This window comes from Aptenodytes patagonicus, chromosome 3, assembly GCF_965638725.1.
Source record: "Aptenodytes patagonicus chromosome 3, bAptPat1.pri.cur, whole genome shotgun sequence".
Lineage (NCBI taxonomy): Eukaryota > Metazoa > Chordata > Aves > Sphenisciformes > Spheniscidae > Aptenodytes > Aptenodytes patagonicus.
Genome location: NC_134951.1, coordinates 86,802,866 through 86,828,255, shown reverse-complemented (window position 1 = coordinate 86,828,255; position 25,390 = coordinate 86,802,866). Strand labels below are relative to the sequence as shown.

General features: G+C 50.0%; 1 protein-coding gene across 4 annotated transcripts in view; it reads right to left on the bottom strand.

Annotated features, from left to right (window-relative positions):
- Positions 1-25,390, bottom strand: part of SLC35F3 (solute carrier family 35 member F3) — a 189,224-nt gene that overhangs the window by 9,603 nt on the left and 154,231 nt on the right. For all 4 annotated transcript variants that reach the window (XM_076334128.1, XM_076334129.1, XM_076334130.1 and 1 more), the window contains one exon: positions 4,535-4,754. In XM_076334128.1, coding sequence (XP_076190243.1) covers positions 4,535-4,754 — 220 coding nt within the window. The remainder of the gene's footprint in view (positions 1-4,534; positions 4,755-25,390) is intronic.

The window sequence follows — 25,390 nt, the reverse complement described above, 5'->3', positions numbered from 1 at the left end:
TTGTAACTGGGCCCTATGGTCCTGGACAGGCTTCTTTTTAAGGCAAGGTGAGAAAAAAAACCCCAGTGCGTGGCTCTACAGCAATGCGGGGCTGTTTCAGATAGGCAGGACTGAAGGAGCTCAGCAGCCCTCAGCAGTTCTCTCATGTCAGCATGCTGGTGCTTGTCAGATAAAAATTCAGACACTCTGTCTGGCTTCAGAGACACAAGAAAAAAGGTCATTGAATGAGACTAGCATGAGGCAGGTGCAGAACAAACAAAAAGAGATTTGTCTTCACCCAAAATATAATTCAGCCAAGGAAAGCTTTGCTGTTGCACACTGTGGATGTGAAAAGTTTACAAGGATAAACTCATGGAAGAAAAAAATCCATCAAGGGCTATTAACTATAGGAACATCACTTCCATCTCAGGAAGTCCTTGAGCCTCAAATTGCTGGAGGCTGGAAAGTCTCATGAGGAAATATCATTATAGGCTTTTCCTGTTTAGATGATTTTTCTAGGTGTCCACTACTGGCAGCTGCTGGAGCCAGGCTCCTGGGGCAGATGCACTTTTGCTCTGACTCAGTATGGCTCTTTGTAGAGCTGCAAGATACATGGCTTGGGCTTATCTGAAAAATAAGGGCAACTCCAGCCCTTCATATCCCCTGTGCTACAGCCCAGGCGACAAAGAGTGGTAGATGCAGCGTTTCATGTAGCATCTGTTCCAGGCATGGCCGTCTCCCATCCGAGATGCGTGGGGCTTGTCCAGCCTTCACTGGAGAGCCGGGGGGAGACCACAGCCACAGGCCAGGCTGTGGCAATCAGCTGGAACCTCCATGCCTATTGGCGAAGGGAGCCCGCCTGAGCCCCCGCTGGCGGCAGCAGCTCTGCTGCAGTGGAAACTTGGGGGGGTGCGTTAATGAACTGCAGAATAAAAAGCATCCAGTTTTGCTTTCCATGTCAGGGGCTGGCTGACTCCAGAGCACCTCCCGGGAGGCTGGGTCTCTGCCCCGTTGGAAAGGAAGACTATGATTTGGGATTTGATAGTATATTTATTTCCGAGTCCCACTGGCAGGTGTGCTTGTCTATATGTTACATACACAGGAGGTACCTGCAAGTGATGGTTCTCTTGAATCCTGAACTGTTTTATTTAGTGTAGCACGGAGGGAAACACCAAAGTCCAAGATCACAGCAAATAAATGCAGTGAGCAAACAGTTTTGCTGGGGCAGAAGTCCTTGCCTCTTCTATCAAGCATGTCACGAGTGTCAGGTGAGTCTTGGCCTCACCTGTCGACATGTCAGGCATGTCACACACGCTTTCTCTGGAAGCCTTTCAGCCTGTCTATCAAGCACGTCGTTAGCAGCAGTGACAGGCTGCTTGCACCGTGCCACGCCACAGCTACCGGCCTGCAGCTACTTGCAAATGCCACAGCACCGCAGGGCTTGCAGAGGCAATGCTTCAGGCACTCACAGCTTCATTACATGTGTGTCTTCTCTGAAAATAATACGACAGCTCGCAGCCCAGTTGGACCGTGGCTCTGGGCACAGTGAAGGGAAAGGAGGTGAAGTGCAACTTCATTACAGGAGATGTAGGCACTTACAAGTGCCTGAGTGGTGAGGGTGGGATTTTATAGCTTGCTCTTACGTTTAAATTCCAGCCGAATTGTGATTTAAGTGCTTGTAGAGCTACTACTTGCACTTCTGAAGGCCAAGTAGGATACTTGTACATGCTTAAACCCCACTGAGATGCTGCCTTTCTCGCCTAGCCTCTCCTGCAGCAGGTGTGAACAGGGACACCCAAACATGCGGTCAGAGCTTTGCTGTGGCACTATCCATCCTGCTGCGCTGCCGAGGGGATGGAATGGGAGTCTGGGAAGGCTCCCGCTCGCCGCAGGGCAAGGTACCATCCTCCCTGCAGCCTTGTCTGCCAAATACCCTCTCAAAGGGTGCTTCTAAAAGGTTCAGCAGCTCTGACACAGCATGGCCCCCAGGGACCGTGAGCTTTGGGGCTAGGCTGTGTGCTGGCTCGCAGTCCCTAAGTCACTCCCGGAGAAGCAGCTGTCCCTCCTCCTGGTTGCCAGTCCCAGGAAGAAGGCTTTGTTCTGGGGTTCATCCCGAGGCTATCCCCCAGCATGCCAGGCAGCGCCACCCTTGATATCTGCTGTTTTTCACATGGGCTGTACAGAAAAGGGAGATAAGGGGGAAGAAAATGCATCTTGCCAAGAGACTCCACACTACATCCCTCTGCAGATAGAAGCATTCCCAGCGCTCCCACGGTGGCAAATGAAGCTGGGCGGCAGGACTGCTGTGCTGCCCCATGCCCTGCCAGTCTCTAGGGACAACCTTCTCCTCACATTTTGTCACTGGTCAGGATGCCACGTCTGCCCAAGAGCAAATAGCCCAGTCCTCCTGCAAGCCCCTTCCCCTGTGCCCAGGCCCCTTGCTGGCCCATCACCGGGGTGAGAGATGGCCATGTTCCTCCTTGGGCATGGAGGTGGCTTCTCAGGAAGCAAGCTCTGCCACCCCTTCCAAGTGCCAGGTGCCACGATGAGGGGCTGGCACGCATGGCAGGAGCATCACATGGCCTCCATTGCCCTGGCCTCTGCTCTGGGTCTCTGCTTCATTGCTGCTGGGTTTTGAGCAAGTCAGCCTTTCCCAAGGCAGTGCTGATAAGAAATGAAGGACAGCTGGACATGGCTGAGACCATCACTTGGGCCTGCTTCCCTGCTCTGTCCATTCCTTCTGCCCCTTTGGGAAGGGGGGATCCAGAGCAGGATTTGTCCCCCAGCACGTGTCACCTGCCATGGCACAAAACCTAGCCTGGCCGGGAAGCTACTGGAGAGCCCCTAACCATCCCGGCTCTTCACGCACGGCCATGCACCTGGGAAAGCATGAGAAGCATCTCTGCTCCAGTGTGTGTGTGCCGGTGTGGGTATCCCTACATGCAGGTCGGCTTCTTTCCCCTCAGACCACAGCTGTATCCAGCGGTGAGAGATGGCACGTGCATACCAAGGGGCAAGCTGCACACGCAGGAGAACAGCAGTCAGCCCTCTACACACCTCCTCTCCTGGCATCCCACCAGCACTACAGCTGACAGTGCCACAAGATGGCCGAAGACCACAAAAATATGCTTTTTTTTTTTACCTTTATCAAAATGGCCAGCACGTCCAGCTACAATAACAGTGATACTTCCCTGCCTCCAGGATCATTTCAGGATACCCTTGCTTCTGTACTCAAAAAACCCAGTTAATTTGTTTTCAGGGTACGGCTACCTGGGCAGGTGGGTGGGCAAGCGCAGACACCAGCTGGCCAGGCCGGGTTTTTGGCAGGTACATTTTGCAACGATTCCCTGAGAAGCCTCTTGGCTGCCACCACCGCAAGGCTGGCCAAGCTCTCCTGCCGGAGAGGAACCCTTCCCGAAAAGTTAACTCTCGGTTGCTCCATGCAGTGAGGGGCAATAACCTCTTCTGAGCACTGAAAGCATTGCCCAGGTGGGTGAGCAGAGAGCTCCTCAAATGGTGGGTGGAAAATAGGTATTATTACCATTATTGCTGTTAATATTAGTAAGTGCCTGCTGGTGCAGCGAGGCAGGAGGGACCCACTGGCGCCTCTTCCTTGCAGTTACTCCTGACCCTGGCAGGACCCCCTTGACCGGGGGGCGGAGGGTTACCCACCTGCCCAGCTCTGCTGCCAGAGGATACGGCATGCTGAGGGCCACCAAAATGGCAGTAGGGTCAGCAGGGAGCTGCGGGGGTTTCTGATAACCACCCCCCCCCGCACGTGGCTCTGTTGCCACTGTGGAGCGGGCGTTCACGGGGGGTGTAGGACTAAGGGTGTAAGCAAACATTTGGGATGCCACCAGGAGAGCAGCTCTGGGGGAGCAGGCCTGCCGCCCCGCTGCCTGCCATGCTGCCTGGCCCCGTGCCCATAGCTGCTGGCCAGACGCAAGTCCCCATGTGCCGGCATTACGCCAATCCTCCACCAGCGACACATGCACACTTCGGCTGTGGGTGGGCAAGGGTAGCCCAGCTCTCCTCTCTGCAGCTGCTGCTGACTGACATGGGTGCAAAGGGTAACTGTGCCACCCTGCAAGCCTGCTGTTGCGCGTAAGAAAGGCGAGGGCCCCATTAAATTCACAGGTTGGAACCAGAAACATATTGCGTGCAGCCGGGGCTTGCAGGAATGTGCAGTTAGAAAAAACTAGGTCTGGTGCCACAGCCTGGGAATTGTCACTCGGAAGGGGCAGGCAAAGGCTGATGCATGTCCACGGCAACATGGAGATAGCAGCTATCCTTCGTGCCATGCTCTGGAGCAAGTTACCTCTTTTCTGAAGGAAAATGCGCAAAGGCAGCACGCTGGAGGAGACTGGGAGCTCTGGGAGCTCGCGGGCGCCTGGGCAGGCTGCAGGGAAGCATGTGTCCCCACTCCGCAAGGATTTCTGCACCCGCTCAGCCGTCTGCGTGGGGTGCTGCTCGACTTGGCCGGCGGAAGGGAAGAGAAAAGGAAAGGCAGAAGGGTGAAGTGGAAGAAGAGAGACAGAGATAAGGAGTCACTTACCCTTACTCCCATGAACCTGTCCCTCAGAACGATCCATGAAAGCAAGAACACAAAAGCTTTGTTGCAGCAGAACAACACGGAGACATCCGTAGTGTTTATTTTCTTTATTGCATGTAAGTAAAGGTAGTTTGTGAGTGTCCAAAGAACACCAAAGGGTGCTGCCTTGGTAAAAAACACCTTCAAAGTCAAGCCATTGTCTCCAAAAAATCGGCAGCACTCCCTAAAACAAGGAGAGAAAGGCAGCATTATTACACAAGCCAGTCAGTCTGCAGCAAATATAGGGGTTTCTTTTCTTTCTTGCTCCTCTTCTTTTCCTTTGGGGAAAGAGGGGCACATGCCTTAAAGAGGAGAAGAAAAACAGGTTTCAGCGTCTGTTGCAACAGCCATACAAACATGCCGGGGCTACAAACACGGGAGGGACAGCAATGAAAGAGTGAGGGGAGAGGTGAAGCCAGGAGGTGAAATTTCACCCTTGCCATGAGTGCCTTCACAGTGGACATCTTGAAACAGTGTGGGGTCATCCTCCTCCTTTCACCCCTGTGGGCACGCGGGTGCTGAGGCGCCAGGGCTGGCAGCAAAGCTCCTTGCTCCCAGCTCCTGCTGCAGCCATGGGACCCTAGTGCCCATCTGTGATCTGCTATACAGGGCTTGGAAGGAGCCTCGCGGGAGCCCGGTTTGGGGTTTTTCCACCCAAGGGGTGGGACCTGGTTCAAGCCCCCCCGGCAGCAGCCAGGGCAGGAGGAGGCGGCTGGCAGCTGCCCGCTCCTGCTGGGGTGAGGACATGCACCGGGACATGGCACGGCGGCACCCGGCAACATGCTGGGTCAGTTGGAGCAGCAGCACGGAGTCAGGAGCTCACGTGTACAGCAAGGGCTGGGGATGCTGCGAATCCCCAAGCGGGAGGCAGCCAGAGCAGGTACGGCCCTGGTGCAGGAAGAAGAAACACCAGCAGTTTATTTGTGTCCTGGAGGCGCTGGTGGGCAAAAGGGGACAGGAGGTGATGGGTGCAGCCTGGCCCTGCTGGCACGGCTCTGGGGAGGCAGCGGGTGGGGGCCGGGATGGGGCTGCAGGGGTCACCTCTGTGGAGGTGCTGCGAGGGGAAGCCTGCGTGCAACCCGCTTCTGCCGGGCAGCAGAGCTGGGAGCTGCCGGCTCCACGGAAATTCGATTACACAAAGAAGAAATGCAGTGGTCTGCGAGGCGGAGGGTGCAGCCTGCAGCCTGCCCAAGTGTGCAGGTGGCAGGCAACGGTGGTGCCGTGGCCTGTGCTGGCTTTGCTTGCTTTCAAACCTGCAAAACCCCTGAGGCCCTAAAGTACTTTAATGAGGTGCTTTGACAGAATTTGAGCAAAATTAAATTTTTCTCTGACAACGAATGCCAAGTAGGTTCACTGCTGCCTTGAATTTCAAGCTGTTTCCTGAGACTGGGCATGTAAGGCTCATTATTTGGAGTCTGATGAAAGTGTGATTTTGATCCACTTTCTCAGAAGACAGGGCTGTATCAGGTGATTACCTAAAGAAATCCATCCACGCTCTGAGCCTCTTCAGTTCACAGAGCTCTTAGAGTTCACTAACTCTATGTCTGTCTACACCCTCCTCTGCTGCAGCAGGTACAAGGCTGCAGGGTAGAGGAAATGCATTTTTTGTGTTTGTTGGGTTTTGTCGCCTCCCGGTTTCTCATACCGAGTCATGGCTGTGCAGAACTTGCCCATCTCTTGTGCAGAACTTGCCCATCTCCGGATGTGATGACCCTGGGCTTTGGCTGCTGTACACAGACACTTTCATCTGAAGCGCTGGTTCTGCATCATGTCACTCAGTGTCACAGCCAGCACATCAGTGTCCCTTGTCCTCTGTGAAATTACTTGCTGGCAGCAGCCTATTCCCTGCCAAACCTGTTAACTGCCTCTCTGTATCAGTAAAAGAGCTACCCCTCTGCACCAGAAACCACAGCCTGACTTCCCACCTGCCGGTGCCGTGCAGAGCCGTTCAGGGATGTGCGCAGCACCGACAGACACTGCCTGTGCTCAGCACGTGGCCTGGATCCACTCTCCCCTACCACAAACACTATACCCACTTCAAGTCTGGCCTTCAGCCCTGCAAAGCACCGGCTGTACCAGCCGCTGGCCTCAGGGGACTCAGGGAGTGCACGGGGATGCAGAGAGACATTGAAAAACCCAATCCTGAACTTCACTAGAGGCTTAAACCTGCTTCCCAAGACACCGGGGAGGGTTTGCCCGCCAGGGTGTCACAGGCAGCCAGTCTAATGCTCCAAAGACAAAAAACGCAGGCACAGCTTAAATTAAATGATGTTAAGTAAGACTAGTATGAGAGGGTAGGCCGTAGTCAAATGAAAGGACTAAAATGGAATTTATGTTGGGATTCATTCTGGGGAAAAAAAAGTTCCTCCTACCAAAAATCTGTTCCCCACATATAGAATTGGGTATTACTATTTCATGTATAGTAGAAACATGTGCTTTTACTGTACTGTGGGCCTGATTCTTGTTTAGCAGATACCACTGGATGCATATGGTGGCACAGCCTGGCAGTCACCCCCATCCCTGAAGCACCCAGTGTAGTGCCACAATGCCCCAAAGGACAGCCTTGCCCTGGCACAGGTCAGGACCCTGAGCTGCATTCCCCCCTTTGGGAGTCTCCTCTCACTGGCCTATACAATAAAGCTTCCTTTTAGCTGTTTTGGCTGGTTTCACCAAGTCTGGATTGCTTCTTGTAGGCTGGCTCCAGCTTCCAAAGGAGACCTCCTTATGGCAGAGATTTCCCCATCCAGCATGGGGTTGTAAGGGAGCTTCTCCCCGAGGACACCCAGGGCTGTGTAGGGTGCTACCAGACGGGCACCCACGTCCACAGCGAGCACCATTGTCCTAAACAGGTGCACTGGTGAACCGCGGGCTCTCTGTGGGGGTAGCAGACGGGTTAGATGGCTTTCTTGGACCTGGAATCTTCAGTGAAGTCTGAGGAGCATTAGGGGAAACGTGGCATGTTTCGTGTGCCAGGATAACTATATGCCATACAATAACCCCCTCACAATTAATTGTCTCCCCAGGTTTGCTACTGCTTATCGGGGAAACTGATTTTTCCTTGGTGCCATAACGCAGCTTGTGAAGCTGTACCAGGAAGCATTTGATGAAGAGAGTTGTCAGTGAGTAACGGTAGATAAATAGTTATGGGAAGCAAGACAGAACTGTGATATAACCTACACCGGGTAGGTTGTAATCCCAAAACAGTCACGGGACGAAATCACGCCAGAAAAACCAACCTTCAACTTTAAATATTTTGACAGAACATTTTGGACACAGTTGCTCCTGCTGTCCGGTAATTTCAGTTTTGCCCACAAGGGTACATTGTACCCAACGAGTATCCTGACGTTTTATGGATACTCTTTGGCAAAAACAGAGCTTGTGTCCTGTGGTGCTCCAGGCATGCCCGACTGTGCCAGGAGAGCCTGCCTATGAATATTTTAACAATATCTCATCTGCTAATGAAAATGTTACTTTTTAAGAAAGACAAATCCCACCCTACCCAGAGGGCAGTCTGTAAGCATTCAGCATCCTTTGGAGCTCAGCTCAGCACTGTGGACCCTCGTGTGAGGCCTGACCCCAAGTCTCCCAAAGCCATGGGACAGACGGGGAGCTGGGGTCAGTTCCTTGAGGTTTTACAGGACAGACTCTTGCGGGTCTACCTGACCAGGGCAGGACACGGAGAGAATCCTTTGCTTGCACTGGAGCAAGCCGTCTGCCTCCAGGCCAGTGGGGAGACAGTGCTGGGTGTCTCCTCCTGGGACAAGTATGCAATGGTGGTGGAAAAGCTGCTGGGGAAATGCCTGGCAGAGAGACCACCAGCCTCCTCCAGCTTTGACTGCTGGGGCCAGCAGCCAAGCTATCTCATTTCCAGGATAAAATACACTTTCTGCCTCAGTTTATCCAGGCTTTGGTCAGCCGGTCCCGCTGCACAGCTAGCTCTAGCTCATCTGGGGTGAAGAGGGAGGGTTACCAGGTGCCTGGAGGCTGCAGACTCTTCTCTTTGTTGGGTTCGTGTCTGGGACTGTATCCCTGCTGTTTGCTAATGTGGGCAGAGGTGCCAGAGGTGTGCTTTGCAAAGAAAGCAAGCAGGGATCCTGTAAACAGGTGCTGCCCTGTGCCCCTGGCGCTCACCCTTGCCCTGTGTGCTGCTCAGCCCGATGCTGCTGGCACATGGCAGGCGTGGGCAGCCCGCAAGCAGCCCAGCTGCGAGGAGGGGCCGTGCCTGCGGGGAGCAGTGATTTTTAGCAGTATGCGGTGTTTGCAAAGGGCTGGTATGGGCATACAGCATTTGCTAGGCGCAGCACCACTACAAATGCCTACAACTGCTGACGGCGAGCCCTGTGCCCAGGCACCGTGACACTGGAGTGGGTTTTCTGGCAAGCAGAGCTGAGCGGGGCTGTTGCCGTGTGCACACAACCAGCCCCTGTCGGTCACGGTCCTCCACAGGCTCCCTCTCCCTCCTCACAGAGTGTGCACTGCTGCCCATCATCCCTTAGACTCACTGCAAAGCTTTCAAAGTTCTCCTGGGCTGTTCACCTATTGAGCGAGAGACCCTGGCCTATCTTAAATAAAGGCACAGTTAACAGCAAGCAACCTTACTTACTTATAGCATGTATATTTTCCACGTACCTCCAAGACATCCAGCTGGAGGAGGCCCTGAAGATGCTCTGGTAGTTCCCTGTGAGACGATTATGCGTGTGGCTCTAATAACCTGGCAGAGTGCCGAGTCCCAGGGACACAGAGTGGTAGAGGGGAGCTTCTGCCCACTGACCTTTAGGTATGTACAAGAGACTTTTTATGTTTGAGCTGGGACCCCAGGCTCTGTTCAGAGTCACTGGAGATGCATGTCCCTGAGCTGCCTTTGCTGCCCATCTCAGGAGGCACTGAGCCCAGGAAGAAGCTACTTCTGTTTCTCTCCTTCCGCTCTAAAAGGGACCGCAGGGCAAGGAGCACAGACACGGGCACCTCCAGTGCATGTCTGCCAGGAGAAATCCCACGCCCTGTGTTAAAAGAGAAACTGTCGTCAAAGACTGACCAAACCTACTCCTGCCCGCATTACCAGAAATCCTGTGCCTGCCGGTCTCACATACCACCTCAACCCTAAAGCTGCCTTGCTGCTCGCTTGCTGATACATAAATGAATTTGCTGGGCTCACTCTGCTCTGCCCACGGAGCAGTGGGACTTTCGGTGTGGACAACGGCCAGAGAGGCCATAGGGAAACACTGATGCAAAGCTCAGGTGTGCCCTGGCCCTGTGGTCACGCTGAGCATAGCTCCTCCTGGGCAGGTAAGCCGCCCTGCAGATGTCCTGCAGAGCCACCCCGCTGAGACAATCTCTCCTCAGCTCTGTGTAATCCGCCAGCATGAGTAGTAAATTCCTACCACTGCCGGGCTGTTTCCAGATAAGGCGGCAACAGACAGCAAGGAGCTATGGCCTTGTGGGGCATAATACTGTATTTTTGAGATAAATTAGCGTCCTGCATTATTTTCCTCGATTCTGCCGTCATGAGCTAGAGCTCCATTGTAGTCACAGCAGTTGGTTTAAAAAATAAATACAAGGCATTAGCCAAGGCAACAGCAAAGGCCTGTGTAAGACTGGAATGGAAATGTCAAAGGAAGGATACTGGAAGGGAAATGTACTGGCTTAATCACCGCAGCAGCAATAAAGAAAAGCTTGCTCACACTCAGAAGTGTCATATCCATGTTCACAATCAATCTGAAGGCTCATGACTGAAATAAAAGGCAGGATTACACTGCTGGGAGGAGGTCTACTTGCAGACTGAGAGAATTGCAGCCTGGTTACATGTGGCCCTTGGGAAGTGTTTCCAGAGAGATGTTACACAGTGGACATGCTCGCCACGGGGCGTTGCTGAGGGGGCTGCTGCAGCAGGCATCTTTGCTGTGTGTCGGGGTAATGGGATGGTGCAGGTGAGAAAGAGGGGCACGCGCTTGGCCTGGTTGCTCCCCCCTTCCTCAGGATGCCAGCCGGGATGGTTGGCATAAAGCCCGTAAAGCCCAGCTGGGAGCAGAAGTGGCTGCCTGGCTTTCAGGGCATCCTCTGCATGGGAAGACAGTGGTGGAGACAGACAGAAACCTGCTTGTAGGTATAAAATAAAGCGGCGGGCACCACATGGCGTGACTCAACCCACCTTGCTGCTGCTGTGGCACAAGCCCCCTGCAGTAACAGCCCTTGAGAAGGGATTAGCAAGTCCTGACCAGCACTGGCTGGGCTGGATGTACCAGCGGTCCCCTCTCCCAAAGGGGGATTCTGGTCCCCCGCCGCTTGTCACAGGGTGCCCTGACAACTTAGCGTGGCCTGATGGAAATGTGTAATGTCACTCGAGAACAGCATGTAGCTGTTACGGCACTACAGGAGCTTTGCTGGGATGAAAGATACTACAGAAAAGCCTAAGGCATAGAGATCTTACTGTTTGTATTTTTAGTCAAAATTGTTTGCTGGTTTCTTAATCTTTCATGTACTAGTTCTTGTTTTCCCTCATAATCTTTTGGTGTGTATCTTCATTAACCCAGCAAATGGCAAATTAGCTCTGCCCCATTAGGCATGTCTCCAGCACAACAAGACTAGGAAAATACCTCCGTCACTGGAAATGAGCATCCCCAGTGAAGTAAATCAGAAGTAGTTAGTGCCAAAATTGCATGCTAAGTAAGAGTTAATCATACTGAAAGCAGGTGTTGCAGTCAAATAAAACTTGCAAATAAAATATGACAGTAAAGCTCCATTTTTTCCCCACTGAGCTCACAATAATATGTTTAACACTATTCACCTTCCACTGCCTGTTTTGTCTTTAACCATTGCTAGGTAGTCGGGATGTTTCTCCACTGCTTTGAACCTCGTGCAAATGAATGTATAAAACTCTGCCAAGACTGGAAAGAATGTTTTTTGCTTCCATTTTGCAAAAAAATCCCACCTATGAAGAGGAAAGGTAGACAAGAACCAGAAAAAGCACACACAGTGTGCTCCCCCAGGCTGGGTTTTGGTCTCTTGATACTGCAGAACAAACCTATGCCAGAAAGGTTAATAAGCCACTGAAGCTGCCCTTACATCTCTGGGAAAGATGCAGCAAAGTAGAAAATATCTGGGAGGAATACACATCCTAGGGGAACACTTTGCACAAGTCGGTTGTTTCTCCTTTCCAGGCTGTTAACTTTTGCTACAATTTTCGCATTGTCGCAGCGTTCACACTAGACCCTTCTCCTCTGAAGCAGGTTTGGATCTGCTGTTGCTGCTAGCGGGTGATATTTTTTCTTTGTAGACTGTGCTTCTTACTTTGACCTTGCAAGGTCTGTACCTGCAAACTGAATTTGGCTAAATTTTCCTGAATTTTCAGCAGAGTGAGCATCGCCTCCCTGGAGCACAGCAAAGCCACCACTGCGCCAGTGAATCTGGCCTCTTGATTAGAGGTTGGCAGGCAAAATGTGTTTTGCTAATCCCTGCACTGATTAGGCCTGTGGATCAATAATGGATAAATAATCTGCAAATGCGCTGTTAACAGTCGTACATTTTCTGCTCAACATACAAAAAAAGAGACATGGACTAAAATGTCATGCCATGTCTTCTGGGGGGACTCACAAGCCAGTTGGAGCAAGAAAAAGCAAAGAAGACAGACGAGGTGCCCTGGCTGTTAAAAGGAGGGAAGGAAACGAAACCAAACCCAAGTTTAATTTGTCATAGTGAAAAGAATTTTTTTCATAAATGCTGGGCCACAGCATCCTTCATGCATTACGCTCACAAGTGGAGGTAGGTAGAAGACTGTTGTGCATACAAGACATACAAGTTAAGCCAAAATATTCTTCAAAAATGCTCTCCAGGAACGTACTTGCTGTATTTCCCAGAAAACAGGATCATGCCTCTAGCTCCACTTCCTCAATCCTTGAGCCAGCGCTGATGTGAACGGCAGTCATGATAATATCAGCCTCTCAGGTGGGCAGACTTCAAAGCAGTGTGAGCGAAGGGCAGACTCATGAACCCCATTTTACAGATATGCAAGCTGAGGCACGGAGAGGTGAAGTCCCTGGGTGCTAGCAAGAGGCAGGATGAGGGCTGCCTCTAGGCTGCACCTTCAGAGAGCTGGGGATTTGCTTTTCCCGCATGTTTATTTTATAGCCAACTTCTGTTACTTATCAAGACAGCCCCCAAGCGCCTTTTTCCTGAGTCACCGCAGGTTCACATGCCAGCAGAACAGTTGCACGGAGGCTCCTGTGGCGTGTCCCAGATCATAAAACGCTGTAAATAAATCTGCTAGCCTCAGCATTTTGCAGAGAGGTGCCCAGGATTCCTGCGGTGGCTTTTATTGCCCCGCTGGTCCGAGGCTCCTACAACAAAACCCGTACACCCCTGCCTCCAGCTTTCCTCCCATGCACCCGGAGCAGCTCAGGAAAGCTGCTTCCCAGTGCTGGGAGGGCACAAGCTCCTCCTCGGCTTCCGCAGGACAGAGGTCCGAGACCTGCCCTGAGTGTGCCAATGCCCCTCGCCCGCCCTTGCTGCCTGCACTGCCTGCTGAGGCAAGCTGCAGCCCATGGCCATTAGCCAGAGGACAGAGCCAGGCGAGCAGCCATGTTGCTCCTCAGAGACACCCTGTACTTAGCCAGTCCGGTCTGTCCATGCTGGGGACTGAACTCGGGCTGCAAAGTCTGGCCCTTCGGTCTCTTGTTATGCCCTACCTAGTGGGAGACTGCAGCCCTGCAGCCTGGCAGGTATCATCAGCCCCGGTGACAGCACTGGTTTCTGGACTTGGAGGCAAGGGGTGTCACTTTTTTTCCCGGAAAATGCATGGCATGTTTCAAGTGGCTGTTTAACTAATACTGCCCACGGCAATGGCTTGTGATGGGGCACCATTAAGCTGTTTAGTGAGTCATTCATCACAATCAGGCATTTTTCCTTTACCAGATCTGTGCCTGAGAAGAGCTGAAAAAAAGCTTCGCTAATGTCAGAAAAATCTCAAGTTTGGAGCATCCTGTCCTTAGAAAGGACAAGATAGCAAGCACAGGCTGTCACAAAAGTACCATTTTTGCAGCTGATTTCACAGGGAAACGTTTCTTTAATTGATTGGTCCTGTCTTCAGTGTCAGGTCAATTGCAGGAGCATGTCTACAAATCTTACATGGCACAAAATTCAAGCAGAAAGTCACTCATGGCCCATGCTGTGCTGTGCCGAGCCGACGTGCTGCTCCCAGTCCAGCAATGAGCCGAGGTCCATGCCAAGCACATCCACTCACGGTCACCACAGTAAGGATTTCACCCTTCCCTGGTGTGCCCCCGCGGGGATCCCCCCTCCCGTGCTGTCCCTCCATGTGCCTGGGGCCTACGCTGGAGGGGGGTCCCCAGATGAAAAGCAGAGTGGGTTGCAGGGCTGTGCTCTAGCCCCAAGCCCAGCTGTGGGAAGGTGGCAGAGGGGAGCTACCGTGGGGTGTGGGTGCTCCTCGCACAGGAGGTTTCGGGCTGGATATGGCCCCATGGTCGCTGGCATCAGACCACCTGCGAGGGGGCAACACTGCTGGTGGGGCTTTCACCCACAAGTGGAAATGGCTTTTACGTTGCCTCCCTCTAGCACAGTTCAGTGGCACAACAGGATGCTCCACCACAATGTATAATTCAGAACATTTATTTCCAGCTTCTTTTAAACTCAAGTGATGGCGATGTGTCTCAGGGCTCTGCTGTCTGAGGTAACGCAGGACCCAGGGACATTGGACCACGGAGAAGAGAGGTGGGAGATGGGGCAGTGCTGCCCACTTCCAGCTCCAAGTAACTGGGGGCTTCCTTCAGAGGGACTGCGGGGTGGCAGGTCCTGCCATGACCCCCAACAGCTCGTCCCACCCCTGCTGAGACCTGTGAGCTGCAACTAATGGTGCCTGCAAGGAGCTCTGTGCCTCTTCTGACCATCCAGGTGTGGCTGGCAGCAACCCTGGGGAGGGAGTTTGGAGACCTGGGGTGAGGGCAAGCCTGCAAATCGCACCCCCTTCCCACTGCCTGTGCCCGAGAGCCCCTTGCAGACCTCCTTCCTGCGGGAGGGAACAGAGGCAAACCACAACCTACAGCCCCTTCCCGAGCTTGCAGAGGGGACAGAAGCAATGACCTGGCCAGGGAATGCCAATCCTTGAAACCAAGAAAGAATGGAGAATTTCCTGGTGTCAGGTACCACATGCCTGCTTTCCTCAGCTGTGGGGGTGAATTCATGCAGAGTCAGTACATAGAAAAAGGCCTGAGCTGAAACTTAAAGCAATGGGTAGATCTGGGGCTTGTCACCAAACCTACCTGATTACATGAACTGAAAAATAACTGTTTGAGGGATTAAGCAGTTTCTCAGAAATGGACATTATCTAAAACAGTCTAATGGCTTGTTAATGCCCATCATCCTGTGCATATTTTTCTGTAAGCATGTTATTAAATGCAAGAAATGACCATAGAAGTCAATCCAGCGTCCAGCTGCCACTTTTAAATGCCTGTCTGATGTTGACCATTACTTGTTTCTATACGTGATCTGGGGCTGATGTTCTGCCTTTAAACTTTTATCCATTCCAGGAGCTTCCAGCTTATTTGCAGAAAACTCATTCTGATAGGCAATGAAATGAGAAAATTGTCTTCTCTTAAATGAAATAAAAAATCTCCAGGCTGATCTTTCTTCTCTGAACTAGAGAGACAGAAGCAATTGGTCTTGCTCAGCACTGTACACGTGCCAAACTAGGCATTTACACAATAAATGGTCCCAGGAAATGCTTAGCTATGGATTTACATAATACACCAGAATGGCTCCAAAAGAAGCAAATAATACAAATCTTACAAACCACCTGAATACACATTTCCAAGACAAGCCTTAGCACACACTCAGAAGCCTTAATGAGAGACTCTTTAAACTAACATTTGAAAAAAAAAGTTTAAAAGAACAAGACCAAACCACAGGGAAAATTCACATACCGTAAACTGCCTTAGCAAAACACCGGGGTGGGAGTCTCGGGCTGCAGAAGCACAGGAAAAATTCTGCAGCTTCCCCTGTGGGATGGTCCTCCAACCCACAATTTGCTGCGCCTGGGGCACTAAACCTGCTCGGTTTGCCTCCATCCATTTCCAGTGAAAAGCAGTAGTCCTGGGACACACTCTCCAGCTTTTACATACGTGATTGCAGCGAAGGCTACAGGAAGTGGATCGCATTAGGATGAACATTTAATTTGTGCACCCAAACATACTGCAGAATTTTGCACCTAGGTTGTTTGTTGTGGGAGCAGGACCACCAGCCACGCCTGACGGGACACGAGGGAAAGCGTTAAGGAGAAGGTAAAGTGCAGCAGCACTACTGCGCTGCTGATACTTTAGAGGAAGAGCACCGGCTGTAGCAGTGCGAGCAGACACTGCAACATATTTCCCACAGAGTCACATCTGTCCACAAGCACCAGAGTGAGCTGAGCTCAGTCTGGGGTGTGTTATCACAGAGACCAGATGGTCCCTCTGAAGTCCCCCTTCAGCTTGCTGCATGGGGCAGGCTGGCATCTGTAGGTCTTCCATCAGGCCAGAGGGGATGTGCCATTTTGGAAAATGCAGCAAGTATTGCTGGCAAGAAGCAGCTTTTAATGTGACAACATGCACTCAGCAATCGGACAGCTGAAGTTATCCCATGGTGCATTATCCGACATTTTCTGCCTTTACACCTTAGAGGTACCCAGAGCCTGCATTGCTTTATACTCTTCTAGACAATCGGCGTTATACAAATAAAATGTAATACTGTTGCTATATGCAAGCTCCCAACACCCACTGACCAAGCAGACATCACATTTGGACATGGAGATAAGCTTTTTAGTTATGCTCAAAAACTGCTTCACGGACCAGCTGGTTACTGAGCCCGCGAGGAGATGCAACCCTTGACTTGGTCTGGTGTAGCACGCAGGATTGGCCTTAAATCTTAGTCATAGCCCACCGGAGCAGTGGCCAGGAGGTACTCAGACCAGACATTTCACCTCCGCAGCAGCGGTGGCTGAAGCTGGAAGGGGCAGCAAGCGGAATGAAACTTCACAGGTGCCTGGGGATTACTGGCATGCCGACATGCATGCAGAGGGCCGGTTCCTGCTGTGTTTGGGGCAGGGGGGAGGACAGGCGAGATGGAACTGGCCCATTTGCACGGCGGGGTGTGGGGGAAGGAGGTTACATCGGGACCTGATGTCATGCCCAAATGGATTAAAGAAAAAGGACTGTCAGCTCTGACAGTGCCATGTAAAGCCATGTGCAGGCAGGCCAAGGCAGAGTGTGAAAAGCGGTTAGTGAGCTCTATCGAAGCTAACGGCGGTCCTTATGGAGTTACGGAGCAAACTGACAAAATGAGCAGCAGCAAGTTGCCAGACAGTATTTACTCAAGAGTTCAAAAAAGCCCAACAATGAAACGGGGAATTCCTAACAGGGCTCTGTAACTTTGCCCTTAAAGCTGCCTTCCTGCCCAAAGCAAATATCACATCGATCCTCTAAATCTAATTAGCGTTGTGATTGTGGCTGGCCATCCATTTTGAAGATGACCATTGCCAGTTAAAGACTGCACTGCATCACTTCTTCCTCCTCCTGGGTTCATCAAGGAGCGATGAGAACAGGGAAGGCCCGATTCAAGGAGCACGCTGACACAGCCAGGGTGTTGCTGCCGCTTGCAAGCATTTTCAGCCCAGCGGAACGGCTGGTGAGCAGGTGCTCTTAAAGGCTGACTCCAGCAGTAGCGTTCCTGCTTATACCATGCACCTCATGACTGCTGTCTTCAAAAACAGGACACCGACTGCTCGGAGCAGCTGAGTGCTAATGAATTCAGACCTTCCTGAGGATCTCCTGCTGCACCAGTCAGGTAGAAGTGGCCCGGGGCCTCTGGGTCTCCAGAGGGACTGCTCCCCCGGAGGATCTTGCTCCTCACTTTTATCATGTGCAGATGAAATTAAAAAACCCCGCAGGGCTCAGCTCCGCAGCCGCTCTGTGCTGCTGCTGCCAGGTGCCAGCGGCACCGCCGGCCTGCAGGGAAAGCCTCTCTCCTCTGCAGGCGCAGCTTTCCCCTGGGCAGGGACCAGCGCAAGGCAGCCCCGCTCTGGGCTGGGGGCAGCACCGCCCCAGCCTCCCCAGCACCCTGGGGCCGGCCGGGGTGGGCCGCACCCCAGCTTTTGGGAAGGGCACCCCAGCTGTCAGAGGAGCTACTTCAGGGCCCCTTTCCTCACCCAGTGCGGCTGGGTGCTGCGCTGAGGAGCAGGGGCTGCGTCCGGGGCAGCCTGGGAGACGCATCGGCACCGAAGTCGTACCTAACTTGTGTCCTGCATGGCCCAGGCTGTCATATGAACATGTTTGCTAATGTTGGCCTTTAAAAGGTGAGTTAATCGAAATTAGTTTGGAAAAAAAAAAACCCAAACCACAAACCCACATTGTTTTTAATGTTACTTAAGCAGATTAGGCAATTCCCTGCAGGTCCCAGCAGTTTGGAGAGGCACCTCAAGTAATGTTACAACACTTCAGTTACTGAAAAGATGAAAAGTCTCCCGGGAAAGCGCTGGAAAGGGTGCTGGGAGCCTGAATTTGAGGTCCATGGTGACCCTCTATCACAAATTTCCCATGTGAGCGTGGCCAAGTCCCCCACTCGGCTCGGCAGCGGGGCATGAGGGTACAGGCTCGCTGTTATTTCCCAGGGCTGTGTTGCGGTAAATGCAGGCAAGCGTTTGTGCAGCATTCGGCATGTGGTGAGGGACAGCATATACAAACTAAGGCAGAGAAAACCTAAACATTAGGCTCTCAAGGCTTTCACTGCCGGAGTCAACATCATCACTGCTCTCCGTCATCATCCAAAATTTCCATTGACGTCAGTGGATGTTCTGATTGTGAAAGGCCTGCAGAGTCTGAAACTGTGCAGCGATCGCTTGCGGATATCTTAAGCTTGGCCTGATGTGATTTATATCCGGCTTGTACTCTTCAGCTGTGACCTGAACCACTTACTACTTTTTGGAATAGTCAAAATGAAACTTTTAGGAGAAGCTGGCCTGCTGGCCTCCTGTGAATTGGAATTTTTTAGTCGTTGGTATAGGCAGACAAAAAAGCATGCAAGAATAAAATGCTTTTCTAATAGCTGCTGTGCTGGCTTCTGGAAACGGGGGGGTTTGGCTCTGCTGATTTAGAAGCACAGTGCTGACAGGAGGGGGAACAGTGCTGTTGTGTCTTGAGAGAGGGAAGGAACAAGACAAGAGGCAATACAAGGAGGAGAGAAATGTCTCAGTGATAACACTGGCTATGCAAACACCCTGATATAGCTGTTACTGAAACATACATATATACATATGTTGGAACATGTATCTAGAATACACATATTTACATACACTCACACGCACATTTACTTTGGACCTTTATGCCTGTGGATTGTCAGAAAGACTCTGCGTGGAGATATGGTTCCAGCTGGGCATAGCCCTGCCAGCCCATGGCCCTTCTCGTTGGTGATGCCGGCCACAGGCCGCGGGCATAAACTATTGGCTCTGTAAATCCTCACTCCATAGCAGCATCACGCTGTAATACAGAAAACGAGGGAAATATAAATCAACTTCATAACCTAAGTACTAATTGTTCAGCACCATGACAGGATACTGGGACAGCTATCAGTCCAGACAACAGGAAGGCACGTGACTCAGGAGATACCAAAAGAGACACCATCAACTTGGCAGCTAGTCAATGAAAAGAAAGTAAGTTATACAAAAAAGAAAGCCGAGAGCTCCCTGACATAAGAGAGAAGCTGACATTTACGACGCACAAATTGCCCCTAGATGCATTAAGTAAACCGGGATATAGAAAGGAAATAATCTTTTCTAAATACTTGTATTTGTGGTCATTTTTAGAGTACCTTGTATCAAGAACAGGTGAACCTTTTCTGTTTGAAGTTTGTTTGCCTTTTTAATTGCACTGATGATGTCCATTTAACACAAAACCAGAGCACTCTCTGCCCCGTACTCCCTTACTCTCTGTCCTTCAGCAATGTCATCCCAATCCCGCACGCAGCAGTGCAGCAGGGAAGGGAGCGAGTCCTGAACAACCCGTGGAAGTGGAGTGAGGAGGTCTCAAAACACTGCGATGGCATCTACCCTCATCCCAGAGCCTGATTTAACAGCACCCTTCAGAGCGTAGCGATCTTCCAAAAGCAGCCTGTGAGGGATTGAGAAGCTCGGCAGTCTTGCATCACGTGAAGTGAAAGAGAACAGCTGATGAGTTTGGTGTCAAAAGGGTGGTGTCATAAAATACGATGTACAGCACTTCTGAGATTCATATTTCAAAACAGCTTTACTTGTTTTGACCTTTCTCCCAATAGGCTAGTCCTTCAGAAAACATGTTCTACGATATGTTGCTGTTTCCAGCTGCATTAATTTTGTGCAAGACCTTAGTATAAATGGTAAAAACAGAGTGATATGTAACATGAATTGAATGGCTTCTCTCTGCGTTACTGGAACATTTAGGTCTCTCAAGTGGCATACAGTAACTGAGAATGGCTTGGAAATGAGTTATCTGTTTTCCAAGAGAAATATGTAATTTTTGGCTCCCCATATGAGCACTTTCTTGTTTGAACAGTAAACAGGCAAAGTCAAAAATACGGACACCCACTGTGTTTTTAAAGAAGGATTGGATAGCACAGAAATGGAGCCATAGCAGCTGAAACTCCAAGAGGCTGTGCTCATGAAAAGTTAGGTAGATACAGCTCCAGTGAACAGCTGTGGGAACTCGTGGTTTGGATCTTTGAGGACATGTTCTACAAATGTTGGTCATAAAGTTGTAAATTTTTATTTTCGTTCAATTTGCAGTGAAACAAAATGCTCATTGACTGAAACAGAAGCTTCTGAAGAAGGGTACAGGTTAAAAAAACTTTTACAGAAAATACTGAAAGAGGTTTTGAAATCGTTCCATTTGAACATTTTAAGTGGAATCTGCCTTTTTAATTCAAAAAGAATATTCACTAAATCTACAGTGGAAAATACTGGAAGTGATCAAAATCACCAGAAAATATTAAAAAAGAATAGGCAAGAACGTATTTTAGTTGAAAGGTGGTTTTATTTTCATTTCCCATCTGTGGATGCTCTTGGATTTCACCTCTCATCCATTCAGAACAAGACTTCTTTTCAAATTTCAGAATGCCTCCTGGAAAAAGAAAACAATTGCCTCCCCGGTCTATTAATGACCCTTTATATTATCCCTTAACAACTCTTCCATGTGACTGCATAAAAGGTACTGCTGACCCAAGCTTCATAGCCAAGAAATAACTATGTCTTGAGGTAGGGGAGTTTTCCCTCCATAGCCTTACAATACAGTTTATAGTTATCTTCATAAATAAGACCCACAGGAGGAAATATTAAAAGAAACCATAAACCTGACTCTGCTAGAGAGATCATGCACGTGCCAGTTCAGGAGCCTTGTCTCTAAGGAATTTTCTCCTCCCTGCTTTTCAGAGTTACAAAGGAGTCTGTAAAATTACGGGCAGTATTACATGAGCATTCTATGTAAAAGCAGAACCTTCTCTGAAGACCCTTCTCAAGACATAGAGTACAGAGCATCAACTTAATTTTCTTTCTGAGCAACAGAGGCAGGTCCAGAGGATGGATCTAAGCCACATTTGTCTTCCAGTCTTCTTGCACTCTGAGGGGTCTACATCCTTGTAGTTCTTCTTTCAAGCTCTTTTTGTGCCTACAGATTGATGGGCCACTCACTCTTACATGGTTCAGAAGCTGAATCTCAGTTTCATGCTCCATCATTCTGCAGGCCATGAGCTTTCCTCCTTTATATCCTCCAAAGAAGCGAGGAGGACAACTGAGTTTCACGCTGGGTCCTTCCTCCAGAGAGGAAGCTGAGTTATCACAGAGCAGCTCTAGGAATGTGCTTTATCTCTGCTCTTGCAGCTCAGAAAATTTCCAGCTCCTTCCATCAGCTCCTTGCAACTTCCCAGACACTCCAGGTGGAAAGCCCTCGACATTTCAGAATTCTGGAAGATGGTAACACTTGCCTCTCCTCCTCTGCTGAAGCCAGCAGCCTCCGTGTCCGAAGGAGTTACTGCCCCTTCTCTCCTTGAGAGCTGTGTCATTTGCATGGGAGAAAGGGCTGCCTATGGGCTGGGTATACACAGGGTGTAAAAAGGTATCTCCAGAAATCTGCCATGAGCAGCCACATGCCCATATGCATCTTCTCTGGGATGTGGCCAGTGAGAGAGGAGAGCTATGAAGCAGTATTAGACAGCAACAGATGCAGATGCCCTGCAGCTGTGGCAGGAATGACAAACTCCAGCGGAGCCTTGCTTGCTGATGTGAACTTGGGGTCCAGAAGCAGGAGAAATAGTGAACAAATACCCCAGATTCAAAGAGCCACAGTGACCCCGTCATGCATATTGTTGTACTGGATGGATCAGGTCTGTAAAACTGGTGTCAGCTGCCAAGACTGTTCATCTGAATTCCAGAATGGGGTAGCTTTATTTGCCTCCCCGGTTACTAGTGGAAGTGTGGAGTGGCATATATGTGGGTCACCCTTGTGCCCCCACTGTTGGCTATTAGAGCAGACACATTTGGCGTTGACTTTTCTTCCAGCTGCTGTCAATGTCCTACTCTGGACTTTTCAGCCAACATCCTCATTAGAGACAAAATAAGAACGTAAATACCTAATGGGGTTATTAGCCCTCGATTGCTTCATTCACAATGAAGTAAAGCAAGCGTGATATTAAAAAGAACAGAGAAGAAATGTAAGGGGAGAGAGAGAGATCAGATAGAAATTGATTCACTCTACAAGTAAACAAAGAGATTATGGCACTGACGTGATTACGCTGCTTAGAGGTTATAAGAAAATGAGATCTATCTGAAGTCCCTGGAAAGACCAGAAATGAGAACAGTGGTGAGGGATACTCAGGAATTTGAAGGAAGCAGAACTTAAGGAGGTTTCAGATTTGCCAAATTTAAAAACCAGACTCAAAGTTGAGATGGTGCAGCAAAACAGCTCTTGCGACTAAAAATAGCTGGAAGCTGTGAGCGCCCCTCTGAACGGGACGCTAGCCATTATTATTTATGTGTTTGGATGGGATACACAGCTGTTCTTCAGAGGCCAGGAAGAAATTTGCTTTGAATCTGAAGCCTTCCACAGATACTATGCTTCAGAGTGCTGATCTGTGTGTTTTAAAAATGTTCAATTATTTATATGAAATATTTCATATTTTTAAGGTTTTACTCTTACACGATAAGAGATGGTGGAGCATCAAAAGTCCTTGGCCGGAGTCTGGTGCCACAGAAGTAGGAAAATACAAAGGAGCAGGGTCTTGTGTTACCATGCATGTGTTGGGGGAATGTGGGTGTGGTTTGGATCAGGCTGTTACAGCACACACTGCTCTCCTTCCTAGTGACATTTTTTATGTACTTGTTCTTTTTCTTTTATATTTTTATTGCCTACTAAACGGTTTCTTTTGTCTCTGCTTTGTGTGATCCTCAGTGCAAAGAAAACAGGTCTGTTCAGGGAAGCACTTTGGAAAAAGCCCTGATGAGGAGCAAGCTGGTGCCTCGCTAGCATCTAATGCGCCATCCTGATCTTGGCTGTGAATCCACAAATTAGGATTTCAACCCAGTCATCACTGAAGGTACCAATTTACTTTGTGAAAGACTGGAAACCAGAAAGGAGCCCTTATCTGCAACAACAATAACACAGGAACTTTTTGGAACAAGATGCAGAACTCCCGAGCTAATGAATTGGAAAACCCATCTGCCGGTCCAAATGCCGTACTCGTGTCTTCAACATCAAAATTATTGAAATAATACAACATAAGCCTTCCCTTCTGCCCGGTCTGTGTCAATGAGGCATTCAGTCAGAGGTGCCTGTGAAGGGATGGACCTGGACCACACAGGAGTTACCAGCCTGGGTCCAGCCAAGCCCTGTCCTGTCTCTAGCAGCTGCCAGCAGTGGAGGCACTGGGACATGGCACACATGAAGAAATCCTTCCCCTGGGACACCCTGCCGCTTTCTTGTCTTTCTCTTCCTGCTCTTCAGCTTCATCCACCTTGACTGCATTAGCCATGTGCCCTCACTCAGCCTGTAAGACAAGTGTAGCTCCCTGCCGTTCAGGAGCAGTGAGAATAAATTACCATTTCATTAATTAAAGTGCTCTGAACCGCTTAGGTGTAAGTGTAGAGCCAAAGTACAGCTCTATTGTCACTGACAGAAAGATACGAACCACTGTGATAAGCGTCTGATCATCTGCTCAGCTCAGCTTGGACTTTGCCAGCCTTGGGGAGCGTGCTGCATGTGCCCAGTCTGCCAGCCGGCCCTGCCAAGTTGGGGAGCTCTTTCTGTGACAAGGAACCATCCACACTGGGTGCCATGATGGCGCTGGGATTCACTTGGACTACATCTCTGGAGAGAAAACAGTACAGCTACCTTCTGGGAATTAGCATAGCAGATAGAGGGAGAGTCAGGATTATCCAGAGTGGAGATACACTGTCTAGCGAGAGCACCTGGAAGACTTGTGAGACGAGCGCTTTGACATTTAAGTGGCAAAGACTGACTGCTGACAATAAACTTGAGGTGACTCAGGAACATGGTATCTGGATTTGTCTCAGAAATGCGACTGTGACATTTGAAACTGCCAAATGAAAATGACAGCTTTTAACCTGGATTTCCCTTAATCGGAATAGATCATGCATTTCACGCTAGAAATGTTCTGACCATTATCTGCTTCTGTGTTTATTACATTTTGATGTGCCTCTGGTAATGGCTTTAATAAAGTGTCTGGAATAGAGCCTGCTAAAGAGTTTTCTTACATTTAGATGCTCAGATACCATGTGATTGACTGTAGCACAGCTGAACATCCTTTTATGATAGAGGGTTTCTAAAAAACCACGTAAGAATATCAGGAAAGACCCTCACCTACTATAACCTGATTTAGGGTCGCAAAAGTAATTTCTGTTCTTTGACTATTTTTGACTATAGGAATCAAATGCCTTTGATCTACATCAGCTAAGCATGCAGCACCTCCATTTTTACAGCACTCACTTTTGGCTAAAATGAAATAGCTCTGTGTATACAGCTGCAGTTTATGGCATCTTCCTGGATTTAATGGGTAGAAGGAGTTACAGGGAGTGTGGGACTGTGATTTTCTGAGCAAGAGGGTAAGGGCTGTGCAATGAGCCTCCCTCCTGCTTGCTGGTTCTGAAAGCCGAGCTGCAGTGAGGAGAGCCAAGTATTTGCCAGATAAGAAATTACCAGGTTCATTTGTCTTCCACCTTCTACTCCTGTGACATGCTTATTCCTTCCTTCATTTTGGAAAATGACCTTGTGATCCTTACTTCCAGGATCACACTCTGCTTCCAGAGCAGCTGCACAGACAGCAGTGACAAATCTGCTCCCTGCTATTACAGGGCAAAAGCACTGTGAGGGCAAAAAGCGCAGGGCGTCCTTGCAGCAGGAGTGAGCTCCTGCTGAAACCTTGCAGCTTGCCACCTAGGAGAGAAGTGGACTTTATCTGGCCACGATTAATACCTGCCTTGTGGGTGTGCCTGCTCTGTCTTTTTTTTAATAACGGATTTATAAAGCCCGTGACTTAGACTATAATTGTAAAATGGCTTTTCTGGACCTCTCCCAGATCTGTGGCTCCAAAGGCCAATATCAGAATGTGCTACATAATTTGGATCGGATACCCTTTGGTTGCAGTTATGGTCAGTGCAATTACAGCCATGTACAATGGATTGCCTGGGAAATGAAAATGGTCGGGTTTATAGCAGAAAGCATGTGAGGAGGAGGCACAGGGCTGTTCTGAGAGTGGTTAAAAGCAGAGGAGAGGAGCATAGTTAGTTGGCCTGTTTCGGTG